The 22,226-nt window shown below is 39.4% G+C and overlaps 7 protein-coding genes across 7 annotated transcripts; 5 read left to right on the top strand and 2 right to left on the bottom strand.

Moving 5' to 3' along the window:
* Nucleotides 1-4,453: 4,453 nt before the first annotated feature.
* Nucleotides 4,454-4,678, top strand: BDF20DRAFT_825603 (mitochondrial ribosomal protein L37-domain-containing protein; the record flags this gene model as incomplete). The annotated part of the gene is made up of 1 exon (XM_053077989.1): nucleotides 4,454-4,678. A coding segment is annotated over one exon (225 nt), but the record flags the coding sequence as incomplete, so codon positions are not given.
* A 467-nt stretch (nucleotides 4,679-5,145) lies between these two features.
* On the top strand, nucleotides 5,146-6,263 carry BDF20DRAFT_838248 (uncharacterized protein; the record flags this gene model as incomplete). The annotated part of the gene is made up of 5 exons (XM_053079139.1): nucleotides 5,146-5,181; nucleotides 5,293-5,487; nucleotides 5,597-5,652; nucleotides 5,806-5,858; nucleotides 5,884-6,263. 5 exons carry the CDS (start codon nucleotides 5,146-5,148, stop codon nucleotides 6,261-6,263), a joined length of 720 nt encoding a protein of 239 aa, XP_052933749.1.
* Nucleotides 6,264-6,397: 134 nt separating this feature from the next.
* Nucleotides 6,398-10,915, top strand: BDF20DRAFT_713293 (uncharacterized protein). The gene is made up of 7 exons (XM_053076099.1): nucleotides 6,398-6,888; nucleotides 6,963-7,139; nucleotides 7,224-7,534; nucleotides 7,603-7,905; nucleotides 7,978-9,365; nucleotides 9,428-10,122; nucleotides 10,207-10,915. The coding sequence occupies exons 1-7, from the start codon at nucleotides 6,456-6,458 to the stop codon at nucleotides 10,767-10,769; spliced, it is 3,870 nt and encodes a 1,289-aa protein (XP_052933748.1). The 5' UTR covers nucleotides 6,398-6,455; the 3' UTR covers nucleotides 10,770-10,915.
* A 703-nt stretch (nucleotides 10,916-11,618) lies between these two features.
* BDF20DRAFT_825269 (uncharacterized protein) lies at nucleotides 11,619-15,313 on the bottom strand (the record flags this gene model as incomplete). Its single annotated transcript, XM_053077964.1, has 5 exons — nucleotides 11,619-11,656; nucleotides 11,744-11,968; nucleotides 12,038-13,141; nucleotides 13,212-14,979; nucleotides 15,083-15,313. The coding sequence occupies 5 exons, from the start codon at nucleotides 15,311-15,313 to the stop codon at nucleotides 11,619-11,621; spliced, it is 3,366 nt and encodes a 1,121-aa protein (XP_052933747.1).
* A 3,199-nt stretch (nucleotides 15,314-18,512) lies between these two features.
* On the bottom strand, nucleotides 18,513-19,022 carry BDF20DRAFT_887684 (uncharacterized protein). The gene is made up of 2 exons (XM_053082040.1): nucleotides 18,745-19,022; nucleotides 18,513-18,644 (listed from the first exon to the last, which is right to left on the bottom strand). The coding sequence occupies exons 1-2, from the start codon at nucleotides 18,906-18,908 to the stop codon at nucleotides 18,566-18,568; spliced, it is 243 nt and encodes an 80-aa protein (XP_052933746.1). The 5' UTR covers nucleotides 18,909-19,022; the 3' UTR covers nucleotides 18,513-18,565.
* Nucleotides 19,023-19,268: 246 nt separating this feature from the next.
* Nucleotides 19,269-20,143, top strand: BDF20DRAFT_787945 (uncharacterized protein; the record flags this gene model as incomplete). The annotated part of the gene is made up of 3 exons (XM_053076141.1): nucleotides 19,269-19,390; nucleotides 19,499-19,823; nucleotides 19,898-20,143. Coding segments are annotated over 3 exons (693 nt in total), but the record flags the coding sequence as incomplete, so codon positions are not given.
* Nucleotides 20,144-20,536: 393 nt separating this feature from the next.
* BDF20DRAFT_887679 (uncharacterized protein) lies at nucleotides 20,537-20,851 on the top strand (the record flags this gene model as incomplete). Its single annotated transcript, XM_053082039.1, has 1 exon — nucleotides 20,537-20,851. A coding segment is annotated over one exon (288 nt), but the record flags the coding sequence as incomplete, so codon positions are not given.
* Nucleotides 20,852-22,226: the final 1,375 nt, after the last annotated feature.

The following is a 22,226-nucleotide window of genomic DNA, read 5'->3' as shown; positions in this document are numbered from 1 at the left end:
ACACAAATATCTTTAACGGCCAATCCTCCAATCATTCGGCATCCGGATACTGGAGCAGACGACAGCCCTATCCAATGGTACCATCCACCGGTCTTCAAATTATTAAGCTACGCTGATGATTTGGAAGTTTTTCTGGCCTCATCTGATGAATGGTCCATACTGGAACAACTGTTAACTATGTACGGAGACGCCAGTAATGCCAAAGTTAACATCAACAAGACCGTCATTGTCTCTCTATCTGGGGATTGCTGTCCATCCTGGGCAGCTATAGCCCAATCTAAGGGGATTGAATACCATACGAAGCAAAGTACATCGACTGTTCGTTATTTAGGATATCCCCTCTATTCATCACCGAGGCAGCTGAAATCTTACCTTGCGCGTATTACTAACATCATTAAAATGCATTGCAGTAAGTTGAAAGATCGAGGCCTTTCCGTTCGCGGTTTGTCCTTGGTAGTAAACTCTCAAGTTCTCAGTAAAATTTGGCATTTGTTACGAGTAGTACCAGTACCAAAGACATGGTTAAACAACATTCGAACTGTCGTGCGCAAATTTGTTCTCCCCTTCCGTCCAGCTCCTTCTTGGCGATCTATCTGTCTCCGCGAGTGTTTTGGCGGCTTGGGCATCATTGATATACATCAGCAACATCTAGCATTACAGCTTATCTTTGTTCACCGTATTCTTCGGCCTAAATGCAACAGTGATTTCGTTACTCCCTTGATCGGCCATTGCATATACATATGTACTGGTCACCATTCCTTTCTACCATGGCTGCAGCATCCTCGGGCCTTCTTACCTCTCTTTAAAGGGCTCCCTACGTTATCTATTTTAACACGGCTTCTAATGGAGCTACCCGCATTAATGGGACATACTAGCTGGCCTGGACGCTGGTACGCAGATACACCACTCCGTTTTGCTTTGGTACCAGTCAATCATACGAACAATGAGGACGCTTATGACCTGTCTCAAATACCTTTGCGCTATACTGTAGCAAATGCAATTTCTTGGTCCTATTCATATAACATGTTCACTAACTACCTTCGGTTAGATCTCCCTAACCTTAATAAGATAGGTAAATTACTCCAGCTGCTTAGAAAAGACACTCCTCCCCTTTCCTGGCGTCCTAGGCTCAAAAAGTTCATGCCGCGTGATTTCCGCTTCGATGTACTTTCGCCGACTTGGCCATGTCAGAGGGCCCATCAGCGAGCAACACCAATTGTCGCCCTTGACGCGTCTTCATGGGTTCCTCGGTGCGATCACTGGGGAATTCAAGTTGGCGAACAGACCATTCTAATTACTAAGTTGACTCCGGGACTATTACGACAATATTGGTCTCAGCGATATCTTCAAGAGAAACTACCGGGTCCATTCTCTATGCTGGGCATCCCACAAGTACCTTATATCTGCCCACCCGGTTTTTGCCATCCTCGTATTTGGAAAGTCTTTTGGTCCTTACGATTGTCACACAAGGTCTTTACCTGCTGGTGGCGGTTGCTGCGCGCATCATTAAGTTCAAGGTTATCTTTGCATAATCAACGCCCTCAGCGCTGGCCATCACCCGAATGTCCACTATGTCTAGCACCCATTGAAGATGACTTTCACTTTGTCGTTGGCTGCCATATCAAATGGTCCTTTTGGTCCGCAGCTTTAGTCTATCTATCACTCTCTGATGTTCTACGATCTCCAGATGATGTCTGGCATGTTCTACTCCAGTTGAAGCTTCCAACAGATACATACACTGAGAATTACACCTTAGAATTGGTTGGTAATATTTTGGAAACCCTTTGGCAATACCATTGGTATGTAACCATCAACAATGAAGCCTGGTCCACAGCGAATGCTTTACAGAGACTCCAATCCTCTGTAACTTTAAGTATCACGTTACAGAATGTTGAAAACATGTCCCCACCAGACATTACTTAAACACTGTGATGAGTACTGTTCATAATGTGCCGCCCATGTGCCTCTTTTAGCCCCCCTTCTTCTCCTCTTATACCATTTGTCTTCAACTTTACTTTCATTTTCTGTCTTTCTGTTCAAATAAATCGCACATGAATTTAAACAAAAAAAAAAAAAGACAAAATCAAACTTTTACCGAGCGAGACTACCCTTCAATCTCTAATCCAACAACTGCATTATGGAAGATTTTATTCACTTTAACCCCGTCAAGGAAGGCTATTATGTAGCAGACAATAAATTTAATGAAATGGATATTGATTACAACGATATTCAAACACTGGTTCAGTACGGTGAACCACAACAGCCTGCAGAGCCTCCTAATGTTGAGATGTCTGACGTAGTCGATCTGCAGTCGCATATGGAGACGCTTGATATCAAGGAGACGAAACAACGACGAGGGTATAATACCGCATTAATTAAGAAAATGATATATCTTTTGCAGGGAGAAGGCAAAAGTGTTACAGAAACTGCGTTACTTTCAGGGATTCCGCGCAGCTCAGCATACAAGTTAGTTAAGAAGTTCAACGATAGTAATGGTACTATAATCCCATTAAACCCTACAGTAGATAAATTAAAGAAGCGAACGATGTCCAGCAGGAAGTTTTCGCCTGAGCACACTGCTTTCATTTTGAAACTATTTGACGAAAATCCGTCACTTACTCTTTCCTTAGTCCGTCTAGAATTGATTAGTAACTTTGAGGGTTTTACTATCTCTATTTCTGGTTTATGGAAGCATATAACTGAGAAATGTGCTCTTTCTTTGAAAATGCATCCAAATATACTATTGAAAGAGACTCACCTAGAACAATTGACCTTCGTGTCAGTGTCATAACACAATGGAAGGCTGCAGGCGTCGATTTTCAAACAAATTGTGTATTTATGGATGAGGCTGGTTTCAATATGCATATAATCAGAAATCGCGCATGGTCGAAAGTTGGGAAAGCAACAAACGTGAAAGTATTTCCTCAACAGGGTGTGAATATAAGTATCATAGGCTGTATCTCTCACTTCGGTATTGTCGATTTTTCAAAAGTTAAGCCTATGACAGTCAAGGAGGCCGAAATCATTCCAAAGGAATTCCAAAGTGAGAAAAAACGGAAACGAGACAATGACGAAAAACCGAAGCTTAGGAAAGGGACTACCACATATCATTTTGTTGAATTTGTCGAGAGTGTAATGGATATTTTGCATCAGCTTAACAAAAAGGATATGTTCATTGTTATGGATAACTGCAGAATGCACCATTCTGAATTTGTCGTGAAAGCAATCAATTCACGTGGATACAAGTCTCTTTTCCTGCCACCATATTCACCCTTTCTAAATCCTATCAAAGAGTGCTGATCCAAAATTAAAAGTATCAGTCGACGAAACCCTTTAGATTCCTATGATACCTTAACTCCTAAAATTAAGCAAGCCTGCCTCTCAGTCTCTGTAGAAGATTGCTTAGGTTGGATCAGACACTCCGAAACTTTTTGGGACAGATGCTTAGATAGAGAAGTTTTGTTAAGATGAAGTTTTTATTTTATTTTTGTCTCCTAAGAAATCTTATCTGGTCTCATAGGATATTTCAATTCGTATCCTGGTTTACCTAGAAACGTCTCCAAATAAAACTCAGATTATCCACTAAAAATTCAAGAGTGTCTCGTACGGAAGTAAAAACACTGTATATGGCTGCAGCAACCACAGCAAATAGAAGATCCCCTTTCGTATCTTCTAAATCAGCTACCAACCACCCGCCAAGACAACCTATGATAAAACGTCAATGGGAACACCAATGGCCGATCCTCTGCTACATACTATATGAGCTAGACTATCTATTCCACGTCAAAGAACCCCCACCCTTGGGTGTTGCTCTAGGATCTTTACTGCTCCAATGGATGTCTCCTTCTAATCACTCAACCTTGTGAAAAACTCGTTTTTACCCTTGATCTTAAAGGGCTTTTCAGATACTTTTACAAACAGTCGGATCTGCCCCGGGCAATTTTATATAACATTGTGCCCACTGGGTTTTAAAGAAAATGTTTTGTCAATAAAAACCTCTCTTTAAACGTATATGGCTGCCGTGACTCTGCTGTGACTGACCCATGAAACGGAAGAGCCCAAATTCAAGCAGAGTGGGGGAGGGGTAAAAAGGGGAGAAACCATTATTACTTGGTTACGACCCTAAGAATCAAAAGAATAATTCTCGTCTTATTTTACTTCAGAACATGTTGGCCACACTCGTAAGATCCCCACGGCCACTTATTAGTCAAACTTGTTTGCGTTTGAATCGCTTACATACTTCTATCTTTTTTCGCAATGCTGAACCAGGTAAATAAAAACGACCCCCGCAATTCCGTTTGACATGGCTCCTGTAGCTGCATTGTTATGCATTGACATTGGTTACTAATGCGCATTATTGAACAACAAATTAGCCACTGAAGTACTGAAGACTGGAATAGCTGATGCATCATCGACAACCACCACCATTAACAATACAGTCGAACGGAAGCCTTCTGCTGCACCGAAAGGCACTGTGTTGAAAGGGTTACAATATTTAAAAGACAAGCCTGAGCCAGTAGCCTTAGATGATTCAGAATATCCTGATTGGCTATGGGATTTGTTAGATGAAAAGAAACAACAACAAAAATCAAATAAACCTACCAATAGACAATACCACAGAAAGAAGAATAGAGAAGCTATCAAAGCATCAAACTTTATGAAGAGTAGAAAGACATAAAGAGAAATATGTCGTCGCGAAAAAACAATACCTTCAGCTTTGGAGAATTACTTTGTATATATAAGGATTATACGTCGTTGTTCAAAAATCTATCACCTATAAAAAAAATAAACTGGCGCATTATCTAAGACCATGTCGCATCATTTGAAAGGGAAGAAAGAAGGGAGAAAAGAGATCTTTGGCTCAAAATATTGTGTCCGTATAAGAGTGCACTCACATTGAAAGAGGCAAAGCAAACGAAAACTGATAAGATAGATCTAGATACCTCAGCAACAAAGGCTATAATGAAAGTCTTTGAAAAATAGTAATACTTGAACCTGACGGGTATCATGAGATAATACTGTCAGTAAACGCAAGAAATTCATTACACTCCTTTAATTTACCTTCGTTATTCTTCCTTTTTGACTTTCGAAGCTCGTCATGTTTGAATCTTTACTTCCATTGAACCTGTCAGGAGTTACTGCAAAATGAGGCAGCGAAGCCTAGAAATCGGCGCTTTTGATGTAATGCTCACAACCCGAATGTTCGTCTATCAAAAGAATATAGATTAGTATTCGATTTCGCAAATAAAAAATGTCAGTCCAAAATTCGCCCGCAAATTGCATTATATACAGAGTTTTGAAGAGTTGAAAGCGAACATATCCTTGGCACCACAATGCATACCGCAAAGGGTAGTTGACTATGATCAGCAATTGCCTATAGCCACTGACGTGGCGACAATACAGAAATCAAAACGCCCTTTACCCTCATTAGCTTTCAGACGAAAATTAGAGGAGCTGGCCGATTTAGAATGGAAATACCTCGACACAGTATATTCCTACCTTTGTGATATAGATAGTAGAACATTTACATGAGAAGGGAATGATTTTGAGGGCTTTTATGTTTCTGTAAAAACTAACTATTGACATTCATTGTCAGAATTGGACAAAGAGAGCATCCTTAGAAAATGACCGTCTAGTGATGAACTACGTTTGGTAAAAAACAACTTCAATAACGTTAAGCACATTAATGCAAGTTTCTTTAAAGAGATTTTCCGCAGCTGAATACAACACTCCTTCTTATAGGTGTGAAAGTGAACCTTAACGAGTATGATATTGATGTGTCCGCTGCATTTGCATTATCAAAAGTGTTTATCAGAGAGCTTCCATCACCTTTAACAAAAGTATAGGCATTTTACCAGGTACGTGATTTCAATTGATTTGTAGGCGTCACTGTTGTTTTAACGTTCGTAAAATATATTCTAGGATGTCAAGAGAAAACTAAACGAGCGATTCAGCGCATTCCAAACTACTACGCCTTGCTGAGCTACATTTGTAAATTTTCAAAGGAAGTTTCACAACATGCTCACAAGAATAATGTGGATACGCACAATTTAGCTGTGGTATTCACGCCGAGTATGATCAGGGCGGAAGAGGCTAGTCCAACTGATACTTATATGGCTGTGCCAGGCAACAATCAAGCAGCTTTAACACCCGCTGACGCCTATTTAAAGATAATGAACAAAGGAATATCGCTAGTACAAGTGTTGATCACCAAAATGAACAAATATTCGAGCAGTAAAAAGAAAAACAAAGGGAATCTTTGACCTATTATTTCAATATACTTTCCTTAATCAAACATTCATATAAAAATTCACTGTATCTGAAACCTTCCTTTTAGCTATTTTATTCAACTGAAACCTAGAAAAATTTCAAACTTCGAGCTTTTATAAAAGTAAATGAAAGTAATTCGGGTTATCTTCTATTTTTTTTTCTTTGAATAAATTATCCTCAGCCCAATGGAAGACCCCTCTACCAATACAGCAAAGCTGTCTTCACGATCAGACAAGCAGAAAGATGCTTCAGTGGAAAAGTCTAGACAATTACATAATAACATCAATGATACGTTAAAAGAGCAAAGAGCGAGAGGCCCTGTACACGCGTTTTCACCAGAAATGTCTCCTGAGCAAAAAAAAGCAGAAGTCATGAGAAACACCAATATTCCCAAAATTGAAATCACTACAGACAACATATTCACAACGAATAAGGATAAGTCTACTCTGGAGCAAACGGAGAGGCTATTCCTCAAGAAAGATGATCTAACCATACAGCAAGTCACCAATGCAACCAATGTAAAAGCTCCAGGGTCATATATTGCTGAACCTTTAATTAAAAACACAACAGTTTGGTACAATAATATGCCAAAAGCTCCCGTGATAGTGGGGGGAAACGGTAATATCTCAAATACAAATTGCATTTCTGAACACAAAGGAGAATGGAAGATTAATGAAAACAAATGGATCTAGGTACTACTAGTTGTGCTGTAAATTCGCATGATACAGTAAATCAGTTTATTAAAGATAATTGTTTCGGTGATTGGTTCCAAAATGGTGGCGTTGTCCTTGTAACGGTACTTGCCACATGGATTTTGTCGAAAACTCGTTTTGGGGCCCTGTCATGTGTAATAGTCGGTGCCTTCTTCAGTAGGATGTTATATTGACAGTTAAAAGATATGAAATTACAAAGATATTTATTTTTAACCGATACCTATTGATCGTCTTTCATAGCAACTTACTACCGCAAATATATTAAGCGTTTTCGTCGAAATGTACGTTATGATATGCAGAGAGTTGTCAACGTGAACCGCCTAGAAAATACAGCTGAAACAGCCAAATGGTTGAACTATTTCTTGCAACGTTTCTGGTTGATGTTTGAGCCAGCATTATCAGCACAGATTATTGGACAGGCCGATGCCATATTATCCGAAAATACACCACCTTTCTTAGATTCGATTCGGTTGAGTACGTTTACTTTGGGTACAAAAGCACCTAGTTTGGATGGTGTTAAGGTGTATCCAAGTTCTGCACCCGATGAAATTGTACGTTTGATAATACATATTTCAGCTGTTAGTTATCCCTTTCCCTCTGACCATTCATTTATCACTAGTGTGTGGACTGCAAATTTTCTTTTGTTCCCGATGATGTGTCTGATTTAACTGCTCGTGAAGCTAAACAAAGAGTTGAGCCAAAGATTGTCCTTACTATACGTGTAGGCTCCAGTATGATAGGTGCTGGTATGCCAGTATTGCTCGAGGATCTTGCATTCAGCGGTCATTTGAGAATAAAGCTCAAACTGTTTAATGAAATGCCTCACGTCAAATCTGTTGAAGCATGCTTTTTAGAAAAGCCGAAATTTGATTATGCTCTCAAGCCAGTTGGTGGTGAAACATTCGGCTTCGATATCAATAACGTAAGTCAGATAGCAAATTAAGTAAAAGGTTTTCTCATCATCTTTTTTTAAACTTCAATGGCATTACAATAGATCCCCGGGTTAGAATCTTTTGTCAAAGACCAAGTTCATTCAAATTTGGGCCATATGATGTATGCTCCCAACAAACTTGTCATTGATGTGCCGTCACTTATGAATAAAAAAGATACAGAAAGCGCCAACGGCGTGCTGGCTGTCACTGTCTATTCTGCTAACAACCTCAAGCAGAGCGTGACTTCATTGGGTTCCCTTAATCCTTATTGTACCTTCCACGTCAGTAATGTCAACACACCCGAGCTAACACGTACTACAACTATTAAGAATTCATCAAATCCCAAGTGGAACGAAACCTGCTTCGTCTTACTCAACAATATGGAAGACATGCTCTGCTTTAGAGTCATGGATCAAAACTCCGGCAGCGATTCAGAAGTGGGACAAGCCATCCTAAATTTAAAGGATCTACAGGAAAGCAATTATAGCTTGAAGGATTTAAGCTTAGTATTACTACGTAATGGTAAGCAAGTAGGCGAAATCAGGGCAGATGCCAATTGGTATCCTGTATCAGTAGCACATACAGAAGAGGACGGAACTGTAGTGCCTGCTGTTGAATCGGATAGCGGTGTCGTAAGATTCTATATCCATGAGTGCAAGGATGTAGGCCAAGCAATTATGCAACAGAAATCGGGGATTCCATTCATGAAGAACCTACCTGGTGTTGGTAAGTTTCCTGTCATAGGATCTGCTGGTCATGATATCAACGCCTATGCTATTTTGAAGGTGAATGGTCAAGAAAAACTCCGTACTGCTCCTTTCAAGCGTAGCGTCAATCCTCGCTGGAACAAATATGCTGAGTTCTTCGTTGAGGACAAAAATAATGTTGATTTTAATGTTACTATTCTGAACAGTATACTTGGTGAAGATAAGCCTATGGGTCGTTGGACTTCCAGTTTAATGGATATGGAAAACCAGGTTATCAACGAGAAAAATGAGTGGTGGAATCTGCAGGATGGCACCGGTAAGATTCATCTAAAGATGGACTGGAAGCCTATACCGCTTACCAATTTTGCGAGCGGGCTGACGCGAGGCAGTTACCGTCCTCCAATCGGCGTTGTTCGTATCAAATTAAATAAAGCCACTGATCTTAAAAATGTGGAGGCACTTACTGGTGGCAAATCAGACCCATATGTCCGTGTTATGTCAGGCCTACAAGTACGCGGACGAACAGAAGCAGTTCTCGATAACCTAAATCCAGTATGGGATACCGCACTATACGTTCCTATTCATTCGATACGTGAAGACCTCACATTGGAAGTTATGGATTATAATGAACTTCAGAGTGATAAGTTCTTGGGTATGACTGAATTGATTTCTAAAGATATTGTGCAAGAAAAGAAAATTGAAAGCGAACAAAATGCTTTTGAGCCTCGTTCACTTGTCAAACGGTAAATAATCCCTCCTTCTATTTCATCTTGTAAGAATACTAACAAATTCCATGCATTGGTAGAAATGTTGACCTGAAGACGAAAGAAGGAAAAGCAGCTAAGGGCAAGCTTGAATATGAAGCAAGTTTCTTCGCTACGATGGCACTGGCCAAGGCTTTTACTGTCAGTGAGAATGAAGGAGATGCCGAAGCCGAAACCAAAAGTGCCGATGCAAACGCTGAAGATAATGAAGAAGAGTCCAATATGGATAGTAGCACTAAAATTACACCAGATGAAGCTCCAACACATGATCTTCACGGTGAACCAATTCAAATAACCGAGGATGGGAAAATCAATTTGATGGCTTATACAGCAGGCGTATTGAGTGTGATGGTTCATGATATTGTTTTACCTTCCAAAGTTAAAGCGGTTGTTGATGTTATGTTAGATTCGAATGATGCTCAATTTACAACTACCCCTGTCAAAGGGAAAATTCTACAATATAATGAATCTGGTGATGCGTTTGTGAGAGAGTTGGACCTCTCCCGTCTCATTGTTTCTGTACGTGAAGCTGAAGATAAAGGCAAGCGTTTCGGCTTTTGGACAAGCCCAGTCCAAGACATTGTCAAGAATATTCAAAAGCAATCTACTACAGCTAAAGGAAAATCTGAGGTTGAAGAGTATCGTCTTTTAGAATGCGTAGAAGGCAAAATTCGTTTGAGCTTCAGATATATTCCTGTTGTTCACTTTCGACTTGATCCACAAGACAGCCTCGAAAGTGAGTATATGTAAAAGATTCTTTATAGGATACACCTTGCTGAAACAAATTATTCTAATACTTTTGTTCGTTTTTTTCAATTAGACCAAGGAAGTTTGACAGTTCAACTTATATCCGCAAGCGGCCTGAAAAGTGTTGATAGAAATGGCAAGAGCGATCCCTATTGTAAATTTAGTTTAAATGGCGAACGCGTTTATAAAACACAAGTGTATAAGAAAACACTTTCACCAGTATTCAGAGACGAGGTTTTTACAGTACCCGTTTCATCTCGTACGTCAGCAGCCTTGAAAGTGAAGATTTACGACTGGGATCAAATAGGCTCCCATGAATTGCTTGCAGAAGGTACTATTCCAATTGCCACTTTGGAGTCGTTCGCCACAAAGGAAATAGATGTTCAACTTAATGGTGCTGTATTGAAGCTTCGCTTGAAATGGGAGCCTCAATTACTAATCCGTAAGTACGACGGAACATCGTTACTGAATACTACAACTGGTTTAGCATTTGATGTTGTTGGCTTCGGAGTAGGTGCTGGTGGTAAAGTTTTGACCGGAGGAAGTAGGCTAGTTGGAGGTAGTTTGAGTGCTATTGGTCGTGGAATTAATAAACTGGGTGGCAATAGTAGGGAATCATCTGTTTCTTCTCGTTAATATGATTCAAACTATGTTTCACGTAACTATTTCTCATTCATTCTGCAACTATTTGAATACCACGTATCATCATAATAACCTTTTACCATTTTTATATAATTCAAATTTTATAGTATATCTAATAGCAATTCTGTATTATCTCTCTCAATAAAGAGAACTTTCAAATAGAATTCATGAGTTACAATTCGTTGCAATTTTAAATACATTTTTCCTAAAAAATCTGTGATATGCATGAGTATCAAATCTAACTGCAGTCATGATGCTTAAGCAGTGCTCTTGAACTTGACAGTATGACTCAAATACTTCGTGTACGTTGTTAGGGAAGCGTTGCCTTAATTTTGTGCATAAATCTAAGGGACAAAGTCAAACCAACCACCGATAAGTTTCTATGGAAAAGACATGTCGCCATTACATAAATTTTGGCTTTTATAAGATCCTTGTGGTTTGGAGGATCGTAATAGTTATTTTATGCGCACCAATGAAGAATCCAACATCCTCTTGTTTGCTTACTTTACGCATACAACATCACGTATTGCTCTTTGAATTACTTACGTATAGTATACTCTGATCTGTCGCAATATGTATGAAATTCTATAATCATTTTCCCTCAATTTTATCATAAAGCGCACATTCTTTTTTTATATCATCACAAAGGTATTGAATAAAAGTTCAATTTTCATTACTGATCGATAAAATGCATAGTAATGAGATGAATAGAAAAATATAATGGCTTTTTAATTTTATATATAAATGTGTATCGAGCGATTAATAGGTTGGAGAGAATAAGTTTATAAATGATATTTTCTAGTTTACAGTTTAAAGGAGTATGAATCAAAGGACATTCTTTCTTTACCAAGGACGCTGATCAGGGAATGCCGATTGGCCATCTATAAAAATACATATTGAGGTTAGTAACCATTTTGCAGGAAATATAAAAATTATCCCTAGGTGAGCTTAAAAAAAAAACCACTTACATTGCATTGAACCTTGTGGAGTAAAGATATTATTTCCGGCTACTGGCTGTTGTTGAGTAGGAAAACCTGTCATTTGAGACTGCATGTAATTCTGTTGCATTTGAGTTTGTTGTGGTTGCAATGGACTTTGATTAAAGGCTTGAGGGCTGGGTGTAGAAAAGTTGATGCCTGTCATTTGAGCTTGCAATGGAGCCATGTTAGGGGATCCAAATGGATTATCAGGTGCTATATTATCGAATAATTCAATAGTAGGTAAGATTAAAAGTCTATCGGCTCTGTGAAAAATTTACTTACTGGCTATATTCCAATGTCTGCCCGTAGGCTGCATGCTTTGTGCTCTAAAAGGAGCACCATTATTAATGAAAATATTACTTTGCTGTCCAGCAGCAGCAGGTGTGGGTGACAAGGATGGTGGAAGTGGTAAAGAGCCTTGTCGTTGTTGTTGCTGTGGCTGGAAGGCATTACTATTACTGTTAATATCAGTCGAAGGAAAGCCTGTCATTTGAGGTTGGAGCGCTTGCCATGCTAAATTCTGCTCTGGCTGTTGTTGTTGTTGCGGTGGGAAGCTTGTATGTACTGGCTGCTGCATTGCTGGTGGCTGACTAGGCTGCCACTGACCTAACGTAGGGTCAGAGAAGATGTTATTGCTAGCAGAAGGCCTTAAACGACCAGGAGAGCTTAATTGATTAGCCAAACTACCAGTGGGCTGTGACATCAGACCGGTAGGTTGAGAAGTTATAGAATGTGATGCCATAAAGCCTGTAGGCTGTGCTGTCAAAGAAGGCTGTAATTGGGATGGCTGTTGACCTAATTGTTGCTGGAGCATCTGTTGTTGTGCTTGAATGTCGAGCATTTGTTGTTGTTGCTGCAGACGCTGTTGTTGAGTACCTGTTTGCATAGCTAATTGCTTCTGTAGTTGTAGCTGTTGTTCTGTTAGCTTTTGCAATTCCTCTAATTGCTTTTGTTGTTCTCTAGCTTTCTGTTGTAAGCCCATCAATTGAATTTTCTGTATTTGTTCCTCCTCTTGCATGCGTTTACGCTTTTCTTCCGCTGCTTTTTGTTCTTCCAGAGATGGACCTACAGGTGCTATAGGAACCGCAGGAGCAGAAGAGGGGCCAGGAGATACTATAGCTGATGATGAGCTTGCTGCAGTTGATGCGGCTGGCGCAGCAGGAATTGGCTTCAAAGCAGCTAAGCTGGCGAGGGGGCTATTGTCTGATCGAGGCGTCCAAGCATCATCAGCAAACCCTGCTGCGCCATTATTTTTCGGCTTTTCAAGGCCCTTATCTTTATCTTTGCTTGCAGTATCAGAAGCACCACTTAACTTATCACCAATGAAATCCAGCAAATCTGCATGTACATCCTTCGGAGCAGACACACTAGGCTTGGGCCTACTAGCTATGAAGAACAAAAAAAATCTATTAATGTCTAGTACCAAATTTCTTCATTGTTACAAAAGAGAGCGTACTTCTAGTCTTTGATGAGCTATTGTCATTGTTCCATTCATTCTGTAACTTTCTAGCAAGTTCTTCGTCCTTTTCAAGTTGGCTTTTCTTTGCGGGATCTTCTTCAGAATCAAGTTGGCCAGTCTCGACAAACTTTTCGACACGTCTGACATCCTCTTCCTTCATACCAAGCATTTTCATTTTTTTGTGTGTCAAATTATCTATATCACTATCATCTAATTTTTCAGCTTTGAAAGCAGAGGCGTACTGAAGCGATGCCTGCATAGGGATACCGATCATCATGAACCAGTCAAACCAATCCCACTTTTCATTGACCTTCTTTTGCTGAGGTCGTGAAGATGTTGCAGAACCCCCAGTAGGTTGCGGTCGAGGAGGCATGGGCGGTGTCATTTCTGGCTCCTTTTGGTCCCTTGTTGAGGATGAAGCGGATGGGGAATGGGACTTTGTATGTTCTTCAACCCATCTAATATCTTCAGGTGACATCTTTTCCACAGGTACATCAATTTTTACGCCATTTAGTTTATGTAAACGTAATTTACCATTATGGTAATCGATAAATTGGGCTTCAACTTTAAAAGAACCACTGCGATCAGTCCATGTTCTAATTTTATTTAGGTCCGGCTTAGGTAAATCTTGATGACGGCTGCTACCATTACTGCTGTGTTTCGAACCAGAGCTTTGAGATCGAGCAAGAGACGCTTTTCTTTCGGCATCTTTGCGACGATAGTCCTCTTCTAACTGTTTGTGGCGGGCCAGCTCTGCGCGCTTTGCTGCCTCTTGCGCCTGTCTGCGCTTTTCTCTTTCCTGAATTTCTCTTTGTCTACGTTCTTCCTCCTCTTGTTCCCTTCGTTTACGATCTTCTTCCTCGCGTTTTCTCCGTTGCTCTTCCTCTTCCCATCTTCGTCTTTCTTTAGCCTCTTGTTCTAAACGTCTTTGCTTTTCACGAGCTTCTTCTTCAGCGATTCTTTGTTGTTGCAAGGCACGCTCTTCTTCTATACGTTTCTTTCTAATATCTTCTACATTATTTGGAGCAAGACTTCGAGAACTTTGTTGATGATCATTACTTTGTCCTGCATCATGTTCTGCTACTTCTTCGTCGTCAAACTGGACGTAAGAAGATGGAATAATCCCCATTTCACCATCTACCTTTTGCACTCGCCACCAACCATCTGTTCGCACATAATCAACAACATAAATTTGCTCATTTTCAGCAACGGATATCTCATCACCCCCTTCGGCACCAAATGTATACAAAGAGATGCCCCATCGTGGTTCACAATTAGGCTCTTCTTCTCCTTCATGCGTATCTGTTGTATACTGTTGCTCTTGCTCATCATGCTGTGACTGAATTGATGTAATAGCAGGTGCAGGTGCAGCTATTTGTCGTTCTGAAGTGTGCTGATTTAAATGCGTATTGGACATTTGCGCCGCTCTTGTTGAATCGGCTATCTTCGCTAAGATTGCTTTAGCTTCCGATTTCGATGAAGCTTGCAAATCTAATACAGCATCTTTGCCACTGCCATTTATTTCAATATGCAGATTTTTCCCATCGTAAAGATATTTGGTCACATCTAAAATAGGATATTGCTGGACAGGTGATGCTTTATCTGTTTCACTGCCATAACAGATCATGCCATTGCCAATGAAAAGGCTACCTTTACTTTTCTTCTTCTTCTTTTTGTTTGGGTCGTATTCATAAACGTTCCAAGATTGCGCATCATCTGAGATTGCTTCCCTACTTCCGTTGCCAGTGGCAGCAGTAGATCCAGTCTAGATATTCAGACAGAGTTTAGTAATTGTCTAAAATATATCCTTGCTTTCATAGATTTGTAAGAAAAGCACAGAGTGAATAGAGTGATGATATGACACTTACCGTATGTGATAAAATAGGTTGAAGTTGTGGTGGTGCAATGGTTGGTGGTGTTGGTTGTGGTAGCTGTGCTGGTGGTTGCGGAACATTTGATGAGGTAGCAGGAAGTTCTTCTTGGGCGTCTTCAAAACCTTCATTAGCATCATGGACGTAATTGCTCGGTGCCAGCCCAATCTCACCATTACTGGCCCTTACCAAGAACCAGTCTGGGTCGTCTGTTTCCAATAAATCCATTTCGTCCCCTTCTTGAAAAGATAATTCCTCTTCTTGTTGAGCTGCATAATCATATTCAGCACGGACTTTACCGATAGCAGGAACCTTTTGATATTTATGTATGCAAAAGTGAGTTTAAAGTGGATAACCTTTATATGACAGTAGTTTCCTTTTCGAAAGACAGGTTATTCATGTGTATGTCAATACTTTACTACTTCCAAATAAGAGGCCGGGACTAGACCGATTGAACCTTGCTCTTCACCATTAGCTTGCTTTAACTCTGCTTTCCACCAATCGTCATCTCCCTTCTCGATGACGTATAAAATATTATCTTCCTTTACTGTAAGCTCATCTTCAGTTCGAGCTTCATAGTCATAAAGTGCTTTGCACACTTCAACATATTTCATGGTAATTCAATATGCTTTATTATGGTGTAACTACGTTTTTTTAGGAAAAAAAAAAGGACAAAATAGAATATTACGGCAATAACGAACTTTTTGAGCTGGACAGCGAAAAAATATCCAACAAACAAAAAGATACGGGGGAAGTCGCCGTTTAAAAGCGGTACAGCATCACGAGGATATTGAAGCTCTCCGCCTTTTCCTTATTCCGATGGCAAAAATCTTACGGTTGGACAGCTATAATGTATTTGTGAAAGCTTTAGGATATTTGTCTACCGTACCGCTGACATAGAAGGCGGTACTTGTTCGGCGAAGTACAGATTTTGCGGAACCTCAAGTCGAGCCTAATCACTGCTTACCAACGGTGACATGATCTTCGCTGGTTGGCTGTGACAACTGAAAATCAGCAAAATAGCTACCAAGTAGTGTCGACAATTGTGTTTGCTTCAGACTGTTAATAAAGCCCTCTAAGCACTTGCCAACATAAGATGCTCACCTATATAATTAAAACAGTTAGAATACATATGGTAAGGCGCTTTAAACAGAAAACCGTAAGGGAGCAGTATGCAATAAGTTCCATCGGTGTTCGAGCAATCAAAGAACTTCTCTTGATATCCATCTTTTTCCGCTTCCTTCTATTGTTATTGTTAGTCGCCGTATTTCTGCTGCATTATAACCCTAACGCCATTGATTAGAAAACTAGCAGTAATATTCGCTGTTTGCAAAGCTATAATAAGTTTCTGAATATTCGCTGCTGTTCAATGTTTAAAATATGAATAAAAAAAGCGTTCCCTGTAATCCATATATACCCGGTATATAATTATTTTGATAATATTCAAGTTTTATTAGACAGTAAACGTGTTTCCAATTCTTCAGTTTTGTTTACTCGCTTCTCGTCATCTTCTTTCTTTAGACGAGCTCGAGAAACAGGCGTGTTGCCGTATGCAATACTCATGAAGAAGACTTGTTTAGAGTACAGACTCAATCTCTTTTGCAAATACTTTCGTAAACTTTTTGCATTGTTACGAACGTAAGTACTCGAAACAAGACCTTGCATAGTAGCTCACTTTGTTTTGTGCTTTACTTGACTTGACATTCCCATAAAAACATAACTCCTAAAGACTAATTTCACAGGTGGTATGATCTGTAGCCGGAGCTACCAGCAATGTAACGGAAGTTTTCCCTATGATGTATTTTAATGATTTTGTGGTATTTCACACCACGTACATATATACGTTTAGAGGTGCTTTGACGACAGGTTACTAAATGTCCTTTCTAAAAAAAAAAAGAAAAGCAAAGCAAAGCAAAAGTAGATAGAAATGACAAAATTGAATTATTCAAAAAGAATTGCGGATCCTCGTATAGAAAGTAGGGGAAAACCCCTTTTGACATATTAAATAAACATCTGTTCAAAATGCCGATAAATCTACCACTTTTTATGATAAAGTATACTAACTTTTAAGAATTCCACATAGTAGCCGCCTGCATTTAGACATGAATTCTTGGTACTTCAAAATGTTTTCAGCTGGAGAGATAAAACACCCTTGAAAAAGAAAAAGGTTCGAGTGTCTATTGGTTGCCAAGCTGTAAAAGACGTACTTTGTGGTATTTGACGACTTGTACGAGTTAAATATCACTTATAGTTAAAACAGTAAAAAGCTTAACGAGATCAAACTAGTAGGTCTTTATTTTGAATCAAGTTCAGTTCAAAGAGAAGAAAAATATCTACTGCAAAAATTTAAAGAAGACGTACGTCTTCTGAACCGTAAAATAATAGAATTCTCCCTTGAGGAGCCTACGCATCTACCCGGAGCGGGTGGACTTGTAAGCATATCCTGACTTGATCTAGTGATCATGCAACTAACCTATTTTTCGTGCTAACCATTATGTAGCACTGCTTGCAGGAGAATAGTATTAATTAGGAAAATGGTGTTCGTGCGTGGTGTTTGAGTTGAGTGAACAGTTATTGTAAAGGATGATCACAACCTATTATCCTGTAATCATTCTTTATGCCGAAGGCAGAGAATAGTACTTATAACCTATTATTCCTTGGTGTTGAATCAATATATCCTGTATGTCCATATATCAATTCTACTATATATCCTGTCATATAGTAACGTGTTATAGTAAAATAAGAAAAAACAAAATTTGATGGTAAAGCAACTGTGTTGGCAACTGTGTTGGCCTGAGGTAGTATTTATAACCATCAAGTTTATTATACTAAGAAGTTCCTGCAAATTCTACATTTTGATTAACTCACTTCTCAGTCAACTCGTACATACCCTATCAAAAATGGGGGCATCTCATTTAGACGATTTCAATTGTAATTCCAAAAAAAGAGAAAAAAAGTTAGGATATTGTGATACAGCTATGTTTTCCTATATCTTTCAGGATTTTTAATTCCTGCACGTATTTTGACCTGCCCAGGGCAATTTTCTGATATGTAGTTTATCTGTGTGCCCATTGGGTTTAAAAATTATTCAATGAAAATCAAAATGTTGCCGAAGCGAAGGCTGAAAATGTGGTAAAGCTCTCAAGAGCCGCGCTTTATTCTCAGATAATTATATAGAATTTAGCTTCAACTTTACACTTTATACAAATTTTATTGGACAATATATATATTTAATTTAGATAATTTTAAATTATTTTAGGATGAAATGGTATAATATTCTTGGACGATTTATTGAATAAATAATTGTAGACATTATTTTGAAGGTCAGTGGACATTTTTCAATTGATAGTGGCATTACTTTAAAGTACTACGAGACGTAATGAGTATTTTAGTGTAAAACAGGTCTTATCAGCAATAGATACATGGTTGTGGTTTACGAGACTTTATTTATGGATCATATGAATTGATCTACGCGTTAAACTAATCCCAGACACGTTCTTCCGCCGCGTAGATAACGGTCGTTGTTGTCAATCCTAATAAAAAATAAGATGTTGTCAAACTAGCATTACAGAAAATAAGTTTGACATCTTTCCTTTGATTTCCATCTTCTTCTTCTTATTCTTCTTTCATCTTTCTTTCCTCATCCTGATAGCTACTACTCAGCATGTACAAAGCCAAAATCTTGCAAAAAATCAAATCGGTGGCAGAAGCCCATAAGAATAAAGTCAAAAATGAGTCCTTCCGTAAGTAACACATGAGCGCGCTGCCACAAATAAGTTATAGTAGTAATCCTCAGATTATGTTTTGTATGACTAGTAAACATCGAGTGCAAGGATTGCAAAACACTCGGACATTTCAACAAGGCATACCATGAATGCAAGTTTTACAAAGCAGTTTCTGCGGCTGATGGTAAGTATCATGCTCTCACTGCAAGACAAGTTTATGTTTGCTTAACGGAAATTTAGTTGGAAGTAGCGGTAAGAAACGTAAGCAATCAGCTACAATCAAGGAAGAAAAGAAGCAAGCAAAGAGAAAGAAGAAGCAAACAACTGGAGATATCAAGTGTATCAGTTGTGGCTTAAAGGGTCATTCTACTTCTCGTTCTCTCGAATGCCCCAATCACATTGCTTCAAAGGAAGAAGTTATCACCTCGACGCTTGGAGAAGGCTCCACTGTATTCACGAGGAAGCTCCCTCTTACGTCTGCTGTAAAGCCAGCGTTTCGCGAACAATTCCAAGAAAAAGTCATCTCTTGCTGCTCTGACATAAGGAGAATAGTATTCTCTAGTCAATTATTCGTTAACTCGTACCTCATTCATTATCAGGAGAATAGAAGGAATGCTAACAAAGGCGACAAGAAAGACACTGATAAAAACAGCAACAAAGGCAGTAAAGAAGCCAACAAAGAAGACAGCAAGAAAGACAGTAAAGAAGCCAACAAAGACAGGTCTATTCCTGATGTATTCTGCCAGCAATTCTGGTATTCAGTAGGTCAGCTTATAACGGGCAAGCAAGTTACTCACAAAACGGCATTATCCGAGGACATAAAACAGTATTATACAGACTTCAAGGCAAAGTTCCCTACTATCGAAGTAAAACACAAGCTGACCGTGGGATATAGTCATTGCCTTACAGAGGCAGCAAAGGAATTGAGCGTCTCTTACACGAACTCCATTGTAGAGCGCTTCGAGCAGCGCTTAACAAAGTTCTTTACCTACAAATTGAGAACTATGCTCCCGGTAAGGCTGTAACCGAGTACCTTCTTAATGCTCTGCTGTTTTATTCATTTTATTTCTCTTTATACACATTCTAGAATATCAAACGCACTGATGTACAAAGAATTGTACAGCTGTATTGTTACCAATCTGTCTGTCATGGTCATCCTCATTGGCCAGAAAACCTCGAGCTGGCGGCTGTTGACAAAAACCGAATTGAATTACTCTGCAAACAATTTGAAGAGTTCATTCCAGGAGAAGTAACCCTCGTTTCTCTTTCTGCTGCTCCTGCAAAGTTTGTTAATGCGTTATGGAACATACAGTTTACGTACGAGCAAGAACATATACAGCATAAACCGTACGATGTCCGTGTCCTACCACTTCCTCAGCGTTTCTTTCTCTTTCCTACTCCATCGCTGAAATGGCGTTTCATCGCGATAAGTTTAAATGCTCTTACACCCTTCATGTTTCCCGGAAAAGTTGCCAAGGGTTATACAGCCCAACTCGAACAATTCTGTAAAGTCTTCGACTTCAAAAAGTTTGGCTTTAAGAGGTAAAACTATAGAAGAACTTCTTCAGCAAAATTATGCCTAATAGTAAACACACCCCTATTTTTGCTTCTGTCATAGTCTAACCGCTTTGAAGGAAAGTTCTGATGTAATGTTTCGAAACATGGTTAGGTCGGACGGCTTTACTGTAGACTTTTTGTTCAGCCGCAAAAAGAAAACAAAAGAAGACATGACCATTCATAATCATACCTTGACTTTGGAAGATTTTTCTTATGACGAAGTACAAGACAATTACAGACCCGCTTTCCTTGATCCAGGGCGAAGATCTGTCTTCACAGCGGCAATCGGACTAGATCATAACAAACATCAAGTACGCAGCTGCTCTACCAAGGAATATTATCATATGACCGGAAGTATCAGATACGCTGCAAAGCTGGAAAAGAAGAAAGCAGGCACAATTAAAATGATCGAAAGTGGCATACCAACCGCCAAAACTTCTATCATCGAACAACATGACCGTCATGTACAATATATATTGCAGCACTTCGAAGCCTTGTTCTCTTTTTACGGCGAGGGAACTGCTGAAGACAGATTTCGTTTATACCAGGGTCAGGAGCGTGCTGCCAACAACATGGTCAATTTGCTTATTAATGGAACCACAAAGTACAATAAGCAATTGAGGTTGAAGAAGAAGAAAGATCGAAGCAAGTGGCCAAAGAAGAATACCGACAGAATGGCCTTTTGTAAACGTAAAAAGAAGAAGAAGAAGAAGCAAAAGGTTCCAGAAGAGAAGGAAGAAGCAGATGCGAGAGAAGTAAGCGATGTTCTCGCTAAGAAAGATAGGTAAGGTTTTTAAATGATAAGCAATTCATCCACTATTCGCAGAAATATTGATAGAACTCATGCTTTCTACAGTAATCCCCTGAAGAACAAGTGGAAGCCTGAACCCTTTAGTGCAGGCGACACTAAAAAGATCCCTTTGATTGTAGTTGGTGATGGCATGTTCGGGAAGAGTGCAGTGCCCATCAAAGGCCATAAGACTGGTGTCGTTGGTGTTCTGTGGCGTGCATTGAAGCGAAGAGAGGCTGCTGGTGATCTCCTTGCCGTTACAATTGATGAATACTTGACATCACGCATATGCAATTGTTGTCGCTCAGACACATTGAAAGCATTAGACACCGTGCGTGGCTGTAGTATCCTTGTTTGCAAAACCTGTAAGATACTATGGAACCGCGATGTCAATGCAGCAAAAAACATGATGGCCATCAGCATTTCGGTATGGAAGTCAACGGGAAGACCTGCGGAGTTTTCTAGAAAACCAAAATCACCCGCATCAACCACTTGAACACCATCCTCTAATCGCCAGCACGAAGCTGGTTTGATTTTTACAGGTAAGCATCTCAATTTTTGTGTAGTTCAATCTTGAAATTATAACTTGGAGGTCTCAAAAATTTACTTTTTTCGTCTAGTTATATTGCGGCTTCGTCTAAACCCAAAGCTAAAAAACTGTATATAGAATTTAAGCATTTTGATCTATTTCTTCCCCATATCTTTCAAAGTCACGTTATAGAGGGCAATTCAGTTTTATTTTTATTAATTTCAATGGGAGGGTGTAAACTACAATGGCTATTTGAATAGGTTCTTCAAGTGTTGTGTCCATGACAAGGGTGGGTGCTTTACCACATTGGAAGCCGGAGCGGAGGCAACTGAGGTTGTGTGAGGAACGACACACAATCCAATTTTTATTTGAAAACGTCTGAGTATGAACTCATTAATTTTTTATAAACTTTGCGACTGTGTTGTTCGAAAAACGGAGATTGAAGACACGCTGGAAAAAATTTTTCACTTTAAAAGAACTTTGCTTCTTGACAAGCCTTCTACATTTTTCTCTCTTATTTGTCTCAAGGTGGTAATTTGG

Source organism: Mycotypha africana (genome assembly GCF_025528875.1).
Source record: "Mycotypha africana strain NRRL 2978 chromosome Unknown BDF20scaffold_9, whole genome shotgun sequence".
Lineage (NCBI taxonomy): Eukaryota > Fungi > Mucoromycota > Mucoromycetes > Mucorales > Mycotyphaceae > Mycotypha > Mycotypha africana.
Note: the sequence above shows the minus strand (reverse complement) of the source record. Positions and strands in the feature narration are given on the sequence as shown.